The 20,628-nt window shown below is 42.1% G+C and overlaps 2 protein-coding genes and 1 pseudogene across 6 annotated transcripts in view; 2 read left to right on the top strand and 1 right to left on the bottom strand.

Moving 5' to 3' along the window:
• LOC109439660 (patr class I histocompatibility antigen, A-126 alpha chain-like) overlaps positions 1 to 20,628 on the top strand; it is a 478,827-nt gene that overhangs the window by 169,890 nt on the left and 288,309 nt on the right. The gene's annotated exons all lie outside the window — the stretch shown is intronic.
• On the top strand, positions 415 to 902 carry LOC109439595 (cyclin-G1 pseudogene; annotated as a pseudogene).
• LOC141571647 (patr class II histocompatibility antigen, DO beta chain-like) lies at positions 1,049 to 20,328 on the bottom strand. Of its 3 annotated transcripts, XM_074332887.2 has the most exons (6): positions 15,939 to 20,328; positions 6,099 to 6,368; positions 5,382 to 5,663; positions 4,800 to 4,910; positions 4,515 to 4,546; positions 1,049 to 4,353 (listed from the first exon to the last, which is right to left on the bottom strand). In XM_074332887.2, the coding sequence occupies exons 1-6, from the start codon at positions 16,108 to 16,110 to the stop codon at positions 4,318 to 4,320; spliced, it is 903 nt and encodes a 300-aa protein (XP_074188988.2). In that variant the 5' UTR covers positions 16,111 to 20,328; the 3' UTR covers positions 1,049 to 4,317. The 3 variants fall into 3 exon arrangements, 1 of the variants encoding a protein (XP_074188988.2); XR_016020332.1 differs by having other exon boundaries at positions 4,441 to 4,910; positions 15,939 to 20,266; XR_016020331.1 differs by having other exon boundaries at positions 4,515 to 4,910; positions 15,939 to 20,266.

Here is a 20,628-nt window from a genome sequence, read left to right as displayed (position 1 = left end):
ATGACCAAGATGATAGAGGCACTGACAACAACTGACTCTCGGAAACTGCCACACCAGCTGAATGCCCTGTAGGAACAGGAGTCGAATGTCAGCCAGAGAGGTCTGCGGCCTGAGCAAAATTGAATCTGCACGTGGTAATGACCTCAGGATGCCTGCAAGGCTAAGGGACTTGGGAGTAAAAGAACTTTCAGGTCTAACTCAGCTCTTTGGCTTCGACACTAAGACACTTTCTCTAGCTATGAATTTACTGGACAGATTCCCGTCCAAAATGAAGGTACAGCCCCAGCCCCTTGGGTGTGCCGAACTGAGCAGCTTCTACTTGGCTGTAAAATCAATGGAAGAGGAAAGGAACGTCCCACTGGCAACTGACTGGATCCGAATAAGCCGGTCTAGGTTCACGTTTCAGGCTTTTCGATGAAGATCGAAAAGATTGTGCTAGAGAAGGTGTTGGACATTCAAAGCTGCTACTGCCTTTCCATCTCTGCCTCTCTGTTATTCACGCACTCACTCAGGAGAACTGGCCATTTGGAAGGAGGAAGAGCCTTAACCATGAAAGACTAGAAGCTCAACTTCAGGCATGCCACTGCAGGATGGTGTTTTCTAACGCAAAGCCGTCTGTGTCTGCACTGTCTGTCATTGCACTGGAGACCCAAGCACAGAAGTGTGTGGAGTTCACAGAAGTAGTAGGATGTCTTTAGAAACACTGCAAGATAAATGGCAGAGATTTGACCTTCAGGCGAGAGCTCATATCCAAGTGTTTAAGTGAATATTCATCAAACAAGTGTTCCAAATCAAATGTTCAGAAGATGAAATGGGCTGTTCCTGGGCGTACTGCATGGCAATTGAAGCATAGTTACTACAGAATAACCCACCTTCCAACCATTCCTGAAACAGTCCCTTAATTGGATTATTACAGCAACAAAAAACTTTTCTGAAGACTTTCTCCACAATCTCGAGCTACGGATTCCATAATGCTACAATGGGTTTAAGCTGTGAAGCCTCAGAAATGTCACAACGAGACAGCGTTGTTGCCAGATTTGGGGAAACTTCCTAATTAACATCATACTGTAGTGGAAATTATGCTTAAATTTGAATTCATCTGGGAGGCATATAGACAAAGCCAAAGGCGTGTGAAATGCTAATGAAAAGTCCGGGAAGATAAACTGTGAACCTTCATGTCTAACACGGATCCAACTTTCTATATTGGGTCAAAATACATAGGTGGTATTAAAAACGGTAACCTGCTTAATTAAAATGTAATGCCGGCCCGGTGGCTCAGGAGGTTGGAGCTCCATGCTCCTAACTCCAAAGGCTGCCAGTTTGATTCCCACATGGGCCAGTGGGCTCTCAACAACAAGGTTGCCGGTTCAAATCTTTGAGTCCCTCAATGGATGGTGGGCTCCGCCCCCTGCAACTAAGATTGAACACGGCACCTTGAGCTGAGCTGCCTCCCGATAGCTCAGTTGGTTGGAGCGTGGGCTCTCAACCACAAGGTTGCCAGTTCGATTCCTCGACTCCTGCAAGGGATAGTGGGCTGTGCCCCCTGCAACTAGCAATGGCAACTGGACCGGGTACTGAGCTGCGCCCTCCACAACTAAGACTGAAAGGACAACAACTTGACTTGGAAAAAATGTCCTGGAAGTACACACTGTTCCCCAATAAAGTCTTGTTCCCCTTCCCCAATAAAAAAAATAAAAATTAAAAAAAGTAAAAAAATTGAGCCAGGCAGGGACAAGGAGATGAAGGAAAAGAAGTGCAAAGCAAGGGATGGAAATCGAGTCGGGAACTCCCAAAAGCAAGCTGCCCTATTTTTGAGCACAATGCAAAAACAACAAAAGAGGGAGCTCTGTGAAGGGAAGGAAAGTGTCCTGAAGTTGCCGCCTTCTAAAATTCAAGAAAATTAATTTCATGTAAAAAGAGCAACAGATTGAAAAAAAAAGAAACAGATAAGGACTAAAGCTATATCTTATATAGAGTTAGAGTGAGTAAGAAGAAAATATGGAGCAGAATAAAACCCTTACAGACAAGAAAGCACATCAGAAAAATCATGTTACCAAAAAGATGAAATTGTAACCTCTTTCAAAACAAGCTAAAAGTCATTAAGGAAGTGTTAGAAGATATGAAATAACAATATAAATCACAATGGGAAAATCTCAAAATGGACAATATTATTGTACTATAATAATATAACATATAAATATTTCTTCAATGCAATCATACTATATTAACCTTAAATTTACAAAATGCAACATGTCAAATAAAAAATTATAATTTTTGGTATACTATTCGGCGGTAAGAAAAGATGAAATAGGACCATTTGTGACAACATGGATGGATCTTGAGGTTATAATGTTAAGTAAAATAAGTCAGACAGAAAAAGTAGAGAACCATATGATTTCACTGATACGTGGTATATAAAACTGAATACAACAAAAGAACAAGACAAACAACAAAAAGAACAAAAACTCATAGACATAGACAATAGTTTAGGGGTTACCAGAGGGTAAGGGGATAAGGGGGCGCGGGGCTGTAGAAGATGTTAAATGGGGTCAAATATATGGTGATGGAAAGAGAACTGACTCTGGGTGGTGAACACACAGTGTGAGATATAGATAATGTATTACAGAATTGTATACCTGAAATCTATGTAACTTTACTAACAATTGTCACCCCAATAAACTTATTAAAAATTTATGATTTTTAAGAAGAATCAGAAAGTTTCAGAAATGTGATAGTACTCAGGAAATAATTAGAAAATTTAAAAAAATCCATTTCAGTAATGAAGACTGAACAAGAAGGAACAGAAGAATAAATAAACACGATTCAGAAGGCCTCAATAGAAGGTGAAAAGGAGTTTCTTTTTTCCCCCCTTTCCTCTGCCTCCCCCATCACCCTAGTCCAACTGCTCACGGCAGCCCAGCTCCAGGAAGAGCTGTTGTTCACAATCTTAGCTGCAGAGGGCGCAGCTCACTGGCCTACGTGGGAATAAAACCTGTGACCTCGGATTAGGAGCACAGCACTCAAACCACCTGAGCCACCGGGCGGGCCTGGAGTTCAACTAAAAAGTAGAACTCAATATAACATTCTTAAAATTAGAAAATATTTGAGCCACATATTGAAAGAATGTGGTTGAGAAACACAACTTAAATGACATTAAAGAAAGTACCACCTGGGCATCCCAGCAAAAATAGTGACTTAGATTATCATCACATTTTTTGAGAGCGATGTTACATTAAAATGTAGTAACATTATATTAAGATACTGCAATAAAGCATAGAAATGAAGGAATGAAGCATAGAAATGACGTATAGAATATCTCTGTTCTGCAATCCCCAGTGAATTAAAGGACCGAGGCAATGAGCATCAATGGTTCCTGACATAACAAAAAGAGAGACAACCAGACGTTGTGTGCCTCCTGGTGAAAAACCGCACCCCTCTCCCACCACAGACTTTCCAAAGGAACCAAAGCTAAATCTGATCCACCCGCGGTATCCAGATGCCTGTTTGCAGGAAATGCAGAGGACGGCAGGATATGTTAAACTGCATCAAGTGTGTGCAGTCAGCAAAATCCAGACTACGGAAAACTCTGCAGGTCAAAAGTTCAGCTAAGGAAAAGAAAGGGATGGAGGAGAAACCTGTCAAGTATAAGAGACATAAAAGACAACTGAGCTATATTGTCCAGGAACTCATAATTGAGTGAATAGACTGTACAGAAATACCAAGAAAGGGTTACCATAGCAGTCAGGATATGATCACCTCTGAGAGGACGGAGGGGGTTGACCGGCCTGAGGCACATGGAGACCGCAGTGGCCGGCAAAGTTCTATTTCTTTAACTGAGTGGTGATTACAGTGGATTTGCCTTAAATAATCCATTAAATTATACATTTTGTGTAGTTGTCTGTATCTGTTTCATTTTATAATAAAAATATTTTTTTAAATAGTGAAAAGGAAACAGTGATGAGCTGAGCATCTGTCTTCTGAAGACAACGGGGATGGAAGTTGGAGGAGAGAAGGACTTGGGGGTATCAACTCACAGGCTGAGTGCTGGACCACAGAAAGTGAACAGTTTGGGACTGGAAGGAGTTAGGTCTTAGGGGAATTTCTGGACACTGTCCTTGGAAATGGGGACTCATGGCATATACAAGCAGGAGGAAGAAGGGCGGAAACGTGAGAGATGCATGATCTCGGAACACAGAACTCCTCCAAGGCCTCACAGAAAAGGGCCACTCCGGAGCAGTGACCTCACGAGTGTCCGTTACTTAGTGTAGGGCCCACACCACGCAGTACTGCTCCAGGCAAGAAGCTTCAGTCAGGACCTCAGTATGGTGGTGGTGGGGAAACAGCTCTTGAGACCTGCAGGGACAGTGATAAAAGTCTCATGAGAGACCCCCACCCTCCCATTCGAGGGCTTCAGCAGACAGAGCCACCCTTCCATCTTACCCCCATGACGTCTCCCTGTGGCCGAGGGATTGAGAAAATGATCTGGCACCCAAAGACAGGGAGGAAGACATTACCTCATCACCAGACAACTGAGTCTCCACGCATCCTGGAGTGAAAGAGAGGGAAGAAACACAACATTCCAGTTAGGACTGAATGTTGTCATTATCTGAGGAGTAGGGGGTGACCTGCCTTATCAGAGCTCCATCACCGCTGACCCCGGATGTTTCTGCTTCAGAAAAGACTATCCCAGCGATCCTGAGAAGTACAGCCAGCCTCCCCGCCTCACATCTTTGACATTAGGAAAGTGGGAAGTGGGGAAACCCCAGGGCCGGTGGCAGGTGCTCCCAGAGGCCCGTTACCTTTCCGAGCCCTGAGATGAATGGCGATCCCCACCAGAAGGAAGATGGGCCCAAACAGGAAGGCTACCGCTGCACTTAGCACCTTTCTCCCAGGGTGCTCACACTGGGCTCCTACGGGAAACGGGGCTCCACGTTAGTAAAAAGCTGCCGATATTGGGCGCACCGTCCTGAAGTCCCAGAGCCTGTGCTGGGTAGCAATTCAATGCCATCCGGAGAACATAAATTTAGAAATGGTTCCTTGAAGCCCAGGTTTTCACCCATTAAGTTTCTGTTACAGAATCTTGTAGCCCATACGAATGCCCCCTAATACCAAGACCAAAGTATTAGAAGATACTAGCTCCCCACGTTGGAAGTAAGTGACAAGGTGATTAGACCTCCTTATTTCTTGGAAGATATAAGGACAGGTATCTGCCATGGTTTCTCCCCCCCCTAACTCAAGGACGCCAGTGATGCCCTGAGTCCCTCAGATCAGGGCAAAGAAGTATTAGTGTTGTGCCCAAGATGAATGTGGAGGTAACAGGCCCTGTACTGAGTCAGCAGGACCCCGAGTCGGGCCAGAAGGTACAAGAAACTGGTTCTCACTCCACTCCACAGACACAGGGCTTGGCAGGCTGGCATGCTCAACAAGGCAGGTGTAGACATCTCCGAGTTCAGGAGTCGTTTCCAGCATCACCATTTTCTGAAAGGTCCAGTCTCCATTCCCAATAAGGCTAGTGGACACGGCCTCCATTCTCTCCTCCTGCCCATTCCGGAACCATCTGATCGTGATGTCCCCTGGATAGAACCCCGTCACAGAGCAAAGCAGCACGTTGTGGTGCTGCAGGCTTGGGGGCCTCTCCGGATACACTGTCACCTCCGGTTGCACTAGAAAGGGAGAGAAAAATGACCCTGTGAAGGAAAACCACAAAAGACTATCTCTGCCCCTTAGAGGCTCTTTCCCAGACCATCCAAGAGGAAACTGGAAATGTGAGGAAATCTCAGAAACTGGATGCGGCAGTGCCCCCGGGGAGGATTTAGGCCTTATCAGACAGTCCCCCCTTATCCATTACCCCTTGTAGTTGAGATACACTAGCTCTGAAAGTCCCTGAGAACCTGGGGGGCCTAGGACCAAGGTCACAGTGACCTGACCTGTGAGGATAATGAGTGAGTCACAGCTGGGGACAGAGCCTATATACAGACTCCCCTGCTCCTAATCCATTTGTCCCGAAGCAGGAAGTTGCTTCTCATGAGGAGGAAGAGTGATGGCCAGGTTCACACGAGGGAGCTCCCTGAACCCACCAGACCTGCCCTCCCCCTCACCTTTTCTCCCCACAGTGAAGGGCGCACCCAACTCATAGTTATGTCTGCAGAGCACATCCACAGCGGCTCTACTTCTCTCCAGTATGTCTGGCCAACGGTTCCACAGCTCAGCGTCAGGCCGCCCCAGCTCCGTCAAGGCCACAAACTTCCCCACCTCATTGTCGAAACGTGTGTACTCCTCCAAGTTATAGATGAACCTGACCACAAGCTGCACCCTTTCTGTCCTGTTGGCGAAGTAGCAGTCAGCTTTGGCCTGAGTCACAAAATCTTCTGAAAAACCAAAAAAAAAAAAAAAAAAAAAAAAGACTGTAAACCAGCCCCCACCTTTAGGAAACCCTACCTGGTAAATTATGCCAGGCTGCATGGATTTGAGAAGTGGCCTTTGACCTCAGTAAATAGGCCAAAATAACCTTTTTTATCCCTGGACCCCACCCTCGTTCCTTTTAGCAAAGATATCTAGTGGGATGAAGCCTGTGGCCCAGCCTGCAGACCAGCCAAACAGGAGACATGTAACCGAAAGAAGCAAACCAAAGAGATTCCCAAGAGACTTAAACATTCATTCAACAAATATTCATTCATTCATTCATTCATTCATTCATTCATTCATTCATTCATTCAACAAATATTTATTGACTATGTTTTGCCAGACACTGTGCTAAGTTTTTCCAACAAGGTTTTCAGAAGCCCAAGGTTTGAACTCTCTTTATTATCAAGTCAAAAGACTTATATCCCATGAGGAATAATTCATTAGTATTCTTGACCTTAGCTGGTTCATTCCATACATTCTTTCTGGAGAAAGTGAAAGAATAATGAATGTGGGGCAAAGAAATGCAGAGTAGGTACGTGGTAGGTGTGAAATCAGCTCCCCTTCTGCCTTCAACTCACCACGGGTTTTCTCCAAGAATTTTGTCTGGACCTTTTCCTTTGTACTCTTGTTCAGAGACCTCGTCCCTGCTGTTGGCTCTAATGAGGTAATGACCTCATGACCCCTGTTGATGTTGGTGAAATAATGTTAACCCATGAATTCAAGTTGCCTTTCATCATCACCATCATCACCATCATCACTGACACGTTATACCTACAATCTAGTAGTTGCAACAACACGGTGATAGGGAATGTAAGGTTTGCTTATAAGGTTCCCTTCTTTGGGAACTTCTAAATTAAACACTGCCACCTAAGATGGAATAAAAAAATCCAATTCCATTCTCTATTATGATTTTCTACTTTCAAAGTACTTTATTAATATTGAGAATGATTAAGTTGAGCCATATATTAACTTTCACACATTGTACCTCATTTCTAATCTTCTCATGTTCTCCAAAGTAATTTAATTGTCCAAAGCTATTCAATCAGTCCTCAAAGGAAAGAAAAAGTATGCCTCTTACTGGTAGAGCATAGTGTGCTACGGCTGAACGTTATGTCCCTCCAAAGTTCATATGTTGAAATCCTAACTCCCTAAGAGGATGGCATCATTAGTTGCTGCCTTTGGGAGGTGCCATGAGGGTGGAGCCCTGATGAACAGGATTAGTGCTCCAGAGAAATCCCTCACCCTTTCAACCATGCGAGGACCTCGCAAGAAGGGGCCAGCTATGAACCAGGAGGGGGCCAGCTATGAACCAGGAAGGGGCCAGCTATGAACCAGGAAGGGAGCCCCCACCAGAACATGACCATGCTGGAGTCTTGATCTTAGACTCCCCAACCCCAGAACTGGGAGAAATAAATTTCTATTGTTTATCAGTCACACCGTGTGTGGCATTTTGTTGTAGCAGCTCAAACAGACTAAGACCATGATATTTGTCTTAGATTTGAAGATCTGGAAAAGTTTAAGAGACACACTGGTAAATAGATCTGGGATATGTCTCAGTTGATATGAGCTCTAGTTCTAAATCCAGTAGTTTTACATAGAAACAGACACTTACCCTCCCTGACCTGCTTCCCCATTGATAAAAGTGTGTTTGGGTTCACACCCAACAACACTGAGATAGAGCTCAAAAGCATAGTACTGAGAAAAGAAAACAGGATGTGTTTAATACACAATGACATTTATTAAAACACACACAGAAAAAACAATGCTACATGTTTTCAAAGGCCACCCTCATATTTAAAGACACACCAGACACATGGATATTTATGGAAGAGAAGGAATGAGAATGGAGACAAGGGAAAAGGGGAGAGAGTCTACTGACCAATGATTACGATGTGCTGTGAACTCACTGGGTAAGAGTAGATCGATTCTATGCACTTGAGAACAATGATAAAAGGAAATTCAAACGGGTTAATAACGCATGTTGGCAGGAAAGATCTCCCTGAAGAAATGGTGTCTAAGTTGAGACTTGAAAGATCATTGTTACTGGTCTTGAGTTGTAAATTTACTTTCCTTTCTAAGTTCAGCAGGCTCCTTCAGGAATGGCTAAGCTGAGCTGCCAGGACGGCAGCGTCCTTCCTGGGTCAGCCATACTCATCTCTCACTCAATAGCTGATTTCGTGTGATGCTCTCACCTCTTAGTCTCTGTTCCCTCTTACAGCCAAAATCAGGGGGAATTTTTTTTTTTTTTTAATTTAGATCTGGTTCAGATTTAAGATCTGGGCTATTTTTTTTTTCCATTTGTGTTGTTTAATGGACATTATATGCTCAGAAAGTTTTCTTTTCTCTAAGAATAACGATCTTCTCCCACGCACCCTCCCCAGGTTTGTTCCTCTTTTGTATTTAATGAGACTTTGACATTCAAAGAGGTTTTGTTTTTAGTTCATTAGATCCTGTTTTCTGCTGATAAATACGTTTCATAGTGCAATATTGCTTCATGTTTGCATAGCCTATCTCGTCAGCTAGAAGAATAACAGCAATAAATACATGTACCCAGTAACCTGAGGACAAGAATAACGTATTCAACTCTTATTTCTCAAAATTGCTTGGTACAATTCTGACCATATAATAGGGGCTTAACAGATGCCAAAAGAAGCAATCTTTGTTTCCAATTTCTTTTGTTCATGTATAGTCCAATTGGATAAATACAGAAACAGTCACAATCATCAGAGCAAACTGGGGGCTGAAGAATGGCAGTTAGTCTCAGACTGCCTCCATTTTTGCAGTTCTCCTAACTGGCATTGATCCAAAAAGGACCCTAAACAAGACAAAATGTTTCCCTTCTTCCTGCTTCCCGACACCTTGAATCTGTGGCTCTGGTATAGGAAGTCCCTTTCTCTGCAGTCCATTACATGTGGTAAAGAGTAAAGAAATACTTCTCATCAAAGGGAGAACACTGTCTTTGAAGCCAGAAGCCATGTCCAGTCTGGTCTATACCCTGGACCTATATGGAAAGGCACCCCCCCCCCCATGCCAATTCTTGCATACACACCTGAAAAAAAATCCCTCTGTTCCTTTTTTTTTTTTTTTATTAAATTTATTGGGGTGACAATTGTTAGTAAAATTACATAGATTTCAGGTGTACAATTCTGTATTACATCATCTATAAATCCCATTGTGTTTTCATCACCCAGAGTCAGTTCTCCTTCCATCACCATATATTCGATCCCCCTTACCCTCATCTCCCACCCCCCACCCCACGCCCCCCTTACCCTCTGGAAACCACTAAATTATTGTCTGTGTCTATGAGTTTCTGTTTCTGATTTGTTTGTCTTGTTCTTTTGTTGTTTTTGGTTTATATACCACATATCAGTGAAATCACATGGTTCTCTGCTTTTTCTGTCTGACTTGTTTCACTCAGCATTACTCTCTCAAGATCCATCCATGTTGTCACAAATGTTCCTATACAATCTTTTCTTACCGCCGAATAGTATTCCATTGTGTATATATACCACAACTTCTTTATCCATTCATCTATCGAAGGACATTTTGGTTGTTTCCATGTCTTGGCCACCGTAAACAAAGCTGCAATGAACATTGGAGCACACATGTCTTTATCTCTAAATGTTTTCAGATTTTTTGGGTAGATACCCAGGAGAGGGATTGCTGGGTCATATGGCAATTCTATTCGTAATTATTTGAGGAACCTCCACACTGCCTTCCATAACGGCTGCACCAGTCTGCATTCCCACCAACAGTGTATGAGGGTTCCTTTTTCTCCACAGCCTCTCCAACATTTGTTATTATTTGTCTTGTTGATGATAGCCATTCTGACTGGGGTGAGGTGATATCTCATTGTGGTTTTGATTTGCATTTCTCTGATGATTAGTGATGTTGAGCATTTTTTCATATGTCTATTTGACATTTGTATGTCCTCTTTGGAGAAATGTCTCTTCAAGTCCTCTGCCCATTTTTCAATTGGGTTGTTTGTTTTTTTGTTGTTGAGTTGCATGAGTTCCTTGTATATTCTGGATACCAGCCCCTTATCAGAGGCACTGTTTGCAAAAATCTTCTCCCATTCAGTTGGTGGCCTCTTTGTTTTGTCAATGGTTTCTTTTGCTGTGCAGAAGCTTTTAAGTTTCATATAGTCCCATTCGTTTATTTTAGCTTTTACTTCCATTGCCTTTGGAGTCAAATTCGTAAAATGCTCTTTGAACCCAAGGTCCATAAGTTTAGTACCTATGTTTTCTTCTATGCAGTTTATTGTGTCAGGTCTTATGCTTAAGTCTTTGATCCATTTTGAATTAACTTTGGTACATGGTGACAAATAGCAGTCCAGTTTCATTCTTTTGCACATGGCTATCCAATTCTCCCAGCACCATTTATTGAAGAGGCTGTCTTTGCTCCATTGTATGTTTTTAGTTTCTTTGTCAAAAATTATCTGTCCCTATTTATGTGGTTTTATTTCTGCGTTCTCAATTCTATTCCATTGGTCTATGTGTCTGTTTTTCTGCCAATACCATGCTGTTTTGATTATTGTAGCCATGTAGCACAAGCCAAAGTCAGGAAGTGTGATACCTCCATTATTGTTCTTTTTTCTTAAGATTGCTTTGGCTATTCGGGGTCTTTTGTGGTTCCAAACAAATCTGATGATTTTTTGTTCTATTTCTTTAAAATATGCCATTGGGATTTTGATGGGGATTGCATTGAATCTGTATATTGCTTTGGGTAATATGGCCATTTTAACTATGTTGATTCTTCCAATCCATGAGCACGGAATGTCTTTCCATTTCTTTGTGTCTTCTTCAATTTCTTTCAAAAATGTCTTATAGTTTTCAGCATATAGGTCTTTCACATCCTTGGTTAAGTTTATTCCTAGGTATTTTATTCTTTTTGCTGCAATTGCAAAAGGGATTGTTTTTTGTATTTCTTTTTCTGAGATTTCATTGTTAGTATATAGGAAGGCAATGGACTTTTGTGTGTTGATTTTGTAGCCGGCAACTTTACTGTATTCGTTGATTGTTTCTAATAGCTTTTTGGTGGAGTCTTTAGGGTTTTCTATATATAGCATCATGTCATCTGCAAAGAGTGATAATTTAACTTCTTCATTCCCAATTTGGATGCCTTTTGTTTCTTTGTCTTGCCTGATTGCTCTGGCAAGGACTTCCAACACTATGTTGAAAAGCAGAGGTGATAGGGGACATCCCTGTCGTGTTCCTGAACGTAGAGCAAAGGGCTTCAGTTTTTCACCTTAATTATGAGATTAGCAGAGGGCTTGTCATATATGGCCTTTATTATGTTAAGGTATTTTCCTTCTATACCTATTTTATTAAGTGTTTTAATCATAAATGGATGTTGTATCTTGTCAAATGCTTTTTCTGCATCAATTGATATAATCATATGATTTTTGTCCTTTATTTTGTTTATGTGATGTATCACGTTGATGGATTTGCAGATGTTGAATCATCCTTGTGCCCCGGGGATGAACCCCACCTGGTCGTGATGAATAATCTTTTTAATGCATTGTTGTATTCGATTTGCTAGAATTTTATTTAGGATTTTTGCATCGGTATTCATCAGAGATATTGGTCTGTAGTTTTCTTTTTTTGTGCTGTCCTTGCCAGGTTTTGGTATCAGGGTAATGTTGGCCTCATAAATGAGTTAGGGAGTACTGTCTCTTCTTCAATTTTTGGAAGAGTTTGAGCAGGATTGGTATTAGATCCTCTTTGAAGGTTTGGTAGAATTCACTAGTGAAGCCATCTGGTCCCGGACTTTTGCTTTAGGGAAGGTTTTTGAGGACTGATTCAATTTCGTTACTGGTGATCGGTCTGTTTAGATTTTCCAGTTCTTCATGGTTCAGCCTAGGAAGGCTATATGTTTCTAAGAACTTGTCCATTTCTTCTAGGTTATTGAATTTGGCGGCATATAGTCCTTCATAGTATTCTTGGATGATCCTTTGTATTTCTGTGGTGTCCGTGATAACTTCCCCTTTTACGTTTCTGATTTTGTTAATCAGTGTCTTCTCTCTTTTTATCTTAGTAAGTCTAGCCAAGGGTTTGTCAATTTTGTTAATCTTTTCAAAGAACCAGCTCTTTGTCACATTAATTTTTTCTATTGTCTTTTTGTTCTCTATTTCATTTAGTTCTGCTCTAATTTTTGTTATTTCCTTTCTTCTGCTGACCTTGGGTTTTACTTGTTCTTCTTTTTCTAGTTCTTTAAGGTGTAACATGAGGTTATTTATTTGGGAGTTTTCTTGTTTCTTGAGATAGGCCTGTAATGAGATAAATTTCCCTCGTAAAACTGCTTTCGCTGCATCCCAAAAATTTTGGTAGGATGTATTATCATTGCCATTTGTTTCTATGTATCTTTTGATCTCTCCTCTAATTTCTTCTTTGACCCAGTCCTTCTTTAAAAGTATGTTATTTAATCTCCATGTATTTGTGTTTTTTCCTGCTTTCTTTTTACAGTTGATATCCAATTTCAAAGCCTTGTGATCAGAGAATATGCATGGTATGATTTCAATCTTCTTAAATTTGCTGAGACTGATTTTATGTCCCAATATATGGTCTATCCTTGAGAATGTTCCATGTACACTAGAAAAGAATGTATAGTCTGATGTTTTAGGATGAAGTGTTCTATAAATGTCAATTATGTCCATTTCATCTAATGTGTCATTTAGGGCTACTATTTCGTTATTTATTTTCTGTTTGGATGATCTATCCATAGCTGTCAATGATGTATTTAAGTCCCCTCGTATAATTGTATTTTGGTCAATTTCTCCCTTTAGTTCAGTTAGTAGTTGCTTGGTGTATTTCGGTGCTCCCTGATTGGGGGGCATAAATATTGATGACTGTTATGTCTTGTTGTATAGTCCCCTTCACCATTATGAAATGTCCATCGTTGTCTCTTGTTATCTTTTTCACCTTGAAGTCTGTTTCATCTGATATCATTATGGCTACACCTGATTTTCTCTGGGTACCATTTGCTTGGAGTGTCAATTTCCACCCTTTCACTTTGAGTCTATGCTTGTCCTTGTAGCTGAGATGTGTCTCTTGGAGACAGCATATGGTTGGGTTTAGTTTTTTGATCCAATCTGCTACTCTGTGCCTTTTTATTGGTGAGTTCAGTCCATTTACATTTAGGGTGATTATTGATATGTGAGGATTTCCTGTCATTCTATCTTTAGTTTTCTGGTAAGGCTGTGTCTCCATTGTTTCTTTGCCTTTCTGTTGTTGTCTATTATTTCTGTGTGGTGGTATTCTATGATGTTTCCCTCTGTTTCTTCTTTTATTTCAGTATATATTTCAATTCTGGATTTATTTTGAGTGGTTACCCTTAAGTTTATGTAAAAGAAAGTTTGATATTTAGAGTATTCCATTTTCTTCAGCACGCTTACTTTCTCCATTCCCATATTCCGGTTCAGGCCTTTACTCTCCCCCTTTTTGAGTTGTGGTTGCCACAAATTGTCCCTGTTGATGGTGGTCGAATAGCCTCCTTTAGTATTTCTTGTAGTGCAGGTCGTGTATTAGAAAATTCCCTCAGCTTCTGTATGTCTGGAAAGGTCTTTATTCCTCCTTCATATCTAAAGGATATCTTTGCTGGATATATTATTCTTGGCTCATGATTTCTCTCTATCAATAGTTTGAATATTTGGTTCCACTCCCTCCTGGCTTGTAGAGTGTCTGCTGAAAAATCTGATGAGAATCTAATGGGCTTTCCTTTGTAAGTTACCGTCTTCTTTTCCCTGGCTGCCTTGAGGATTCTTTCTTTGTCGTTGATTTTAGACAGCTTCAATACAATGTGCCTTGGAGAAGATCTGTTGGGATTGAGGTAACTAGGTGTTCTATTTGCTTCTTGGATTCGAGGGTCCAGTTCTGTCCACAAATTTGTGAAGTTCTCATCGACAATTTGTTTGAGTATATTCTCTGTTCCCTTCTCTCTTTCTTCTCCTTCTGGTATGCCCATTATTCTTATATTGCTCTTTCTGATGGAGTCAGAAAGTTCTTGTAGAGTTCTTTCATTTCTTTTAAGTCTCAAGTCTCTTTCTTCTTTATTTGTGTCATTTCCAGGTTTCTATCTTCGATGTCACTGATTCTTTGCTCCATCTGGTCAACTCTACTACCTAAGCTGGTTATTTCATTCTTAATTTCTTCTATTGAGTTCTTAATCTCCAGAAATTCTATTTGGTTCTTTTTTAAGATTTCAATGTCTTTCGTAAAATGCTCATGCTGTTCTTTGATTGAGTTTCTGAGTTCATTTAACTGCCTATCTGTGTTTTCTTGTATCTCGTTGAGTTTTTTCAGAACTGCAATCTTGAATTCTCTGTCATTTAAGTCACATATTTCTGTATCTTTAAGTGCCTTCTCTGGAGATTTTTCACTTTCTTTCTGAGCTATCTTGTTGCCTTGGTTATTCATGGCGATTACTGGTTTACTATTTCTCTTCCTAAACATCTACAGGAGTGACTTCTGCAATAGGTTGATAGAAAGCAGTCTTTCTTTTGTTTGCCAGTACTTGTTGGTAGAATGTTTTATTATTTCTCCAACTGAAACTTATTTTTCTTCTCCCACACGGTAGTGCTATGTTTTCTCTGCACTATCCCAACTTCTCACACAATGGGGGGATTCCCTGGGAGACGGGCTTCTCCTCTGTTAATAGTTCGTCTAGGTCACAGGGCGCAGTGTCCCGGTGGGTATGCGGAGAGCTTTTGATGTTCCAAAGCTCTTCCAGCTCCTGATTCAGAGCCCGTATGTTTCAGCAGTTCTGTTTACTCCTGCAGGGATCCTCCCAGACAGGTGGGGCAAGGGGCAGGGTGAGTTGTGAGAGGTGGCCCAGAGCAATGGCGGCGACCACCACCACAGCTGGTCCTGCTTCCACAGCTCTCTCCCCTTTGCTGGAACTAGTTGGGCTGTGAATTTGTGTTTGCGGGCCACAGTTCTCAAATATAGCAAATTTTCTGTTGCTTTGATCTGACACTGCTACTGTTTTGCTTCTAGCACCAGGCAGGTGGGGGCGGGACGAGCTCTGGGAGGGGAGGGAGGGGGCGGCTAGTCTCAGTGCCTAAGGCTCCGTTCTCTGCTCGGAAGTGCGGGCTTAAACACCGTTTTCAGCCTTTTTCCCTCAGTCTTTTCTCCGAGGTCTCTGCCGTGAGCGTTGGGTTCAGCCGTGTTATATGCTGCCCCCTCAGCCCTGTGGGCCCTAAGCAGAGCCCTAGCAGTTCGAGTTCTTCCCTCTCCCGCAGCTGCGGTGGTTCCGGGAAGCAGCGAGCTCGGCGCACTGAGCGAGGTCTGCGTCCTGCGCCCACGCGGCTCCGTCTCCGCGCACTTCTCCCTTTCCTCCTCCCTCCACTCGCGCGAATCTCCCACCTGTAGGTGATTTCAGTCAGTAGTGGGCCTCTTCGTCTTGCCTGTCTGCTGTGCAGGGAGTCCTTTGTGGAGTTTTTGTTGTTCGGTTCTTTGTAAATTCCAGGGGAGCTTTACATATGCTCACCTCACACCGCCATTTTTCCGGCCTTCCTCAAATCCCTCTGTTCTTACCTGGAGAGTCTCTGCTTTGAGTCACAGAGAAATCCAGCCTGATCAGATTCACTATCAGAACCACCACCCAGGGAACCCACCCAGAAACCATTCTGGAAGGAAAAAAATGAGACAGGAAAATCATCAACCTCTTCAGAATGGGGCTTGCCCCCACACAACTCAGGCAAAACATATTCTTTAAGTGTATACCTTTCTGGCCTACCCAGGATTGGAAACTTCCCACACTGACAACCAATCAAGATAGAGAAGTTTTGCATCATTAGGTTCTGGGTAGAATATTTTCATAAATGTGTTATACTACTCGAGAATTGTTTACCTGTGGAATCCCTGACAGTAGTTTAGGTATGTGGAAAATGGGCTATGAGAAAAAGAAAAAAATATTCTACACTGTAGGTGGTCCTAGAAGAACTGAGCACATTGTTTATTTTGTACCCTGCTATCCTCATTTTGCAGTGTCCCTGGCCTGTCCTCACCAAGTATGTCTCCCTTCTTATGGGGTGGTTTGCATTGCCAACACAAGGTGTGTTAATTAAGAAGAAAGTAGACAGCATTCTGAAGCACAGGACTTCAGAGAAGGTGGTGGAGGAGTTATCAGAGAAGAAATAGAAGAGATTGAGAATAACCTAGAGAGTATGATTTCCTATAAACCAAAACAGGGCCAAAAAAAAAAAAAAAAAAAAGCCATGAATTGAGGATTCTCAAGAGAATAAAATGCTGCAAAAATGTTCATGAGGATAAAATATAAGAAAACATTATTGTATTTTATAATTAGTGAGTCACCAATAACCTTTAATGGGACATGGAGTGTTAGAGGTAAAAGCTATATTTCAAAACAGTAAAAAGTAAATTGGGAATGAGAAAACGAAAGTAGCTAATGTAAAAGTCCCTCAAGAATTTGGAAGTGAAAATAAGGAAAAAGATGAGACTGTCACTTAAGAGAAAAGCAACACCAAACAAACATTGCTTTTAAGATAGGAAAGACCTTCACAAGTTTCTGAGGCAAATGGAAGGCATCTGTAGATAATAGAAATTAAAGATAAAAAGGAGAAAAAGGGAGAAATTCCACCACCATCAACCCCGAAAAAAGAATGCTGACTGGAATTCAAGAATAAGAACGATTGTCAGGCTTGGCAATAAAAAGGAACACTTCTTCAGATACAAGAATGGAGTAAGAATGAAAGATTTGGAGTAAGAAAGATGGGAATGAGGACATTCCAGTTGTATGACTTTCAATGGATTCAATTTAGAATAAGATAAGATCTTCTGCTAAAAATGAACTGCAAGAAAATATACTTGATAACAAAGGAGAGCAAGACTCCTCTTCACCAAAGTGGATTATAAGTGCATTATCATGTATTTAGCACAGAGCTATACATGCTCAATGTTATGGGCTGTGCAGTGATTGAACAGACAAGTCCCTTGTCCTCAAGAAATGTATAACCTACGTGGAGTGTCGGGGAAACAATCCCCTATACTGTCAGGAAGAATGAATAAATTTGTAATGTTGGAGCACACAAAAAGACTAAACTCTAACAACTTTGCCTAGAAAGAGCTCGTGATGAAGTTGTATTTGATGCAATTGGCCTGACAAACGGAAAATTTAGGAATTCAAAATACCCAGTACATGAGGACAATAGAGAGGAGATAAACAGTGAAACAAAAAAGTTTATCTGGAATCCATTTAAAATGACTGATTATCCACAATAAATAAGTATATGCACACTACTTTATTGAATGGGAGAAGATACAATAGAATTTTTTTTCTTGCTTCTTCGCTTCCCTAAAGAAACACATGCTTTGATGGGTATGTAAGATGGGATTATGGTGGTAGTTGACCAGGCGACCCAGAAATACTTGATTTATGCCTTACCAAATATGCTGGGATGCCCTTGGGAAAGCTCTACCCATAAATAGTAATAGCAAATTGTAAATCAAAAGTTTATTATTAGCTGGTCAAATCCCTGACATGCCAAAGAGTTTTATGGTAAGCTTCTCTGAAGCATAAGACCCCAAGCAAGGTCTCATGTTCCCTCTTAAATCCTACATGTATCATTTGCCAAGTGTAAATCCTAAAGGATTAAGAACTTCCAAGCACATGAGTAATACTGTGGGAAGAAGAAAGATGATTGGGTCACAAAGGGACTCTTCAAGATAGCAGAAATAGGGTTCAGAAAAGAGAAGAGAAATGCAACTATGTAACCTTTTAATGTACTCTGATGCACTCTTAGTGAACATGCCCTACCCTGGAATCTGACCACTCAGAATAATAATTTCTTCTCTTGGAGTTCATGATAGGTAAAGAAAAAGATGGAGTGGTGTGGAAGACATCCCTAGTGTTCAAGGTTTCCTCTACTTCCTGGGTATATGGAAAATGATACCTCCTAGTCGCTGGGACTATGTGACTGGTTCTAGCCCATGGTTAGTGAACAAAAAGTCCTCGATCAAAAATTTAACTATTATATCATTGCATGATTCTTCTTCTCCTCCCCTACCAAGTCAACCAAGACAGCCTTGTGTTGAAATGGTGGAATCAGAATATAAAAGTAGTCTAATTAGCTGAATCGTCATGGAAGGCAGCCACCCTGAAAATCACTCAAACCTACAACAGATGCTATATGAATGAGAGATAACTTTTGCTTACTTAAGGCACTGCGTGTTGTTTGTTACCGCAGCCTGGCCTGACTTAGCCTAACTAATATAGGACAGGAACAGAAATGTTGACCCACCCCCACTACATCCCTCAGGTAGAATTGAATATTCATGAATAAGAAGACCGACCATGGGCCAGAAAATGGTAGACACTGCATACAAAGCATATGACCTATGACTGGGAGTACTTCTTCTAGAGGTGGGTGGTTGTGTTGCTCCCATTTGGGAGGCCATGTGTGAAACTGAGTAAAAAGGCGGCAGTTAGAAGGATATCAAGCCACTGAACTTTAACTTTCTCCCTTCTTCTTACCCACACCTACTTTAGTCTTTCCCATGTATCTCAAGTTATTTGGAAATGGAGAAAAAAATTTGACTTGAGGCTGATTGAGTGAGGTTATCAGAAGTAGTAGAAGCACGAGAGGGCACGAGGCATAAGTCTAAGCCTGTTTACTCTCCTTGGAAGGTCGTACCCTGGCTGGGCTTCTGCAGCTTCTCTCAGAGATAAAAGAGAGTCCATGAGGAGAGGAGAAAGAATGGGGCTTAGAGAATATAGATTAAATGGGGGCTTGTACTTCTGGGAAGAGAAGCTGTTCCCAGATGCCAAGAGGTGGTGAGAGAACATTTTGTGGGATGGGGGGAGGTATGAATGATGATCCAGAAAGTTAGGACGGCTGCTTTTTCTTACTGCTGGGGCAAATGTGTCCCAGGCCCATCAACACTAAGGTCCGACTTGCCTACATCATCACAATAAGAACTAATATTTGCTGATTGCTTATTATGAGTAAGTTTTCTAAGCACTGTATGAAAGAATATGTGGGTTAAAAAAATGGCGGCGTGAGGTGAGCCTCTGTAAAGCTCCCCTGGAATTTACAACGAATCGAACAAAAACTCCATAAAGGACTCCCTGCACAGCAGACAGGCAAGACAAAGAGGCCCACTACCGAAATCACCTACAGGTGGGAGAATCGCACAAGCGGGGGAGAAGGGAAGAGAGAAGTGCGGAGACGGAGCCGCGCGGGCGCAGGACACAGACCTAGCTCAGTGCTCCGAGCTCGCTGCTTCCCGGAACTACCGCAGCTGCGGGAGAGGGAAGAACTCGGACTGCAAGGGCTCCACTTGTGGCCCACAGGGCTGAGGGGACAGCATATAACACGGCTGAACCCAACGCTCATGGCAGAGACCTCGGAGAAAAGACTGAGGGAAGAAGGCTGAAAACAGTGGTTTAAGCCCTCACTGCCGAGCAGAGAATGGAGACTTAGGCACGGAGAATAGCCACCCCCTCCCGACTCTCCCAGAGCTCGCCCCGCCCCCACCTGCCCGGTACTAGAAGAGGAACAGTAGCAGTGTCAGATCAAAGAACAGAATATTTGCTGTTCTGAGAACTGTGGACCGTAGACACAAATTCGCAGCCCAACTAGTCTGGCAAGGGGGAGGGAGCTGTGGAAGCAGGACGGGCTGTGGTGGTGGTCGCTGCCATTGCTCTGGGCCACCTCTCACAACTCACCCCGCCCCTGGCCCCACCTATCTGGGCGGATCCCTGCAGGAGTAAACAGAACTGCTGAAACATTCGGGCTCTGAATCTGGAGCTGGAAGAGCTTTGCAACATCAAAAGCTTTCTGCATACCCACATGGACACTGCGCCCTGTGACATAGATGAACTATTAACAAAGGAGAAGCCCATCTCCCAGGGAATCCCCCCATTGTGTGAGAAGCTGGAATAGTGCAGAGAAAACATAGCACTACTGTGTGGGAGAAGAAAAATAAGCTGCAGTTGGAGAAAAAATAAAACATTCTACCAACAAGTACTGGAAAACAAAAGAAAGACCTCTTCCTATCAACCTGTTGCAGAAGCCACTCCTGTAGATATCTAGGAAGAGAAATAGTAAACCAGTAATCGCCATGAATAACCAAGGCAACATGATAGCTCAGAAAGAAAGTGAAAAATCTCCAGAAAAGGCACTTAAAGATATAGAAATATGTGACTTAAATGACAGAGAATTCAAGACTGCAGTTCTGAAAAAACTCAACGAGATGCAAGAAA

The sequence above is a fragment of the Rhinolophus sinicus genome, chromosome 2, assembly GCF_057876585.1.
Source record: "Rhinolophus sinicus isolate RSI-liver-muscle chromosome 2, RSI-T2T, whole genome shotgun sequence".
NCBI classification, from domain to species: domain Eukaryota; kingdom Metazoa; phylum Chordata; class Mammalia; order Chiroptera; family Rhinolophidae; genus Rhinolophus; species Rhinolophus sinicus.
The sequence above is the reverse complement of the archived record's forward strand: the minus strand, read 5'-3'. Positions and strand labels throughout refer to the sequence as shown.

Bases quoted from the DNA above. Each gene is read 5' to 3' on its own strand.
- LOC141571647 (XM_074332887.2), bottom strand. From the start codon at position 16,110: ATGTTTTGCCTGAGTTGTGTGGGGGCAAGCCCCATTCTGAAGAGGTTG. The intron at 6,369-15,938 runs GTAAGAACAGAG...TTGGTTTTTCAG, and splicing joins TCAAAGCAGAGACTCTCCAG to AAGATTTTGTGACTCAGGCC. The intron at 4,911-5,381 runs GTGAGAACCAGT...CGTTTCCCGTAG, and splicing joins CCCTGTGTCTGTGGAGTGGA to GAGCCCAGTGTGAGCACCCT.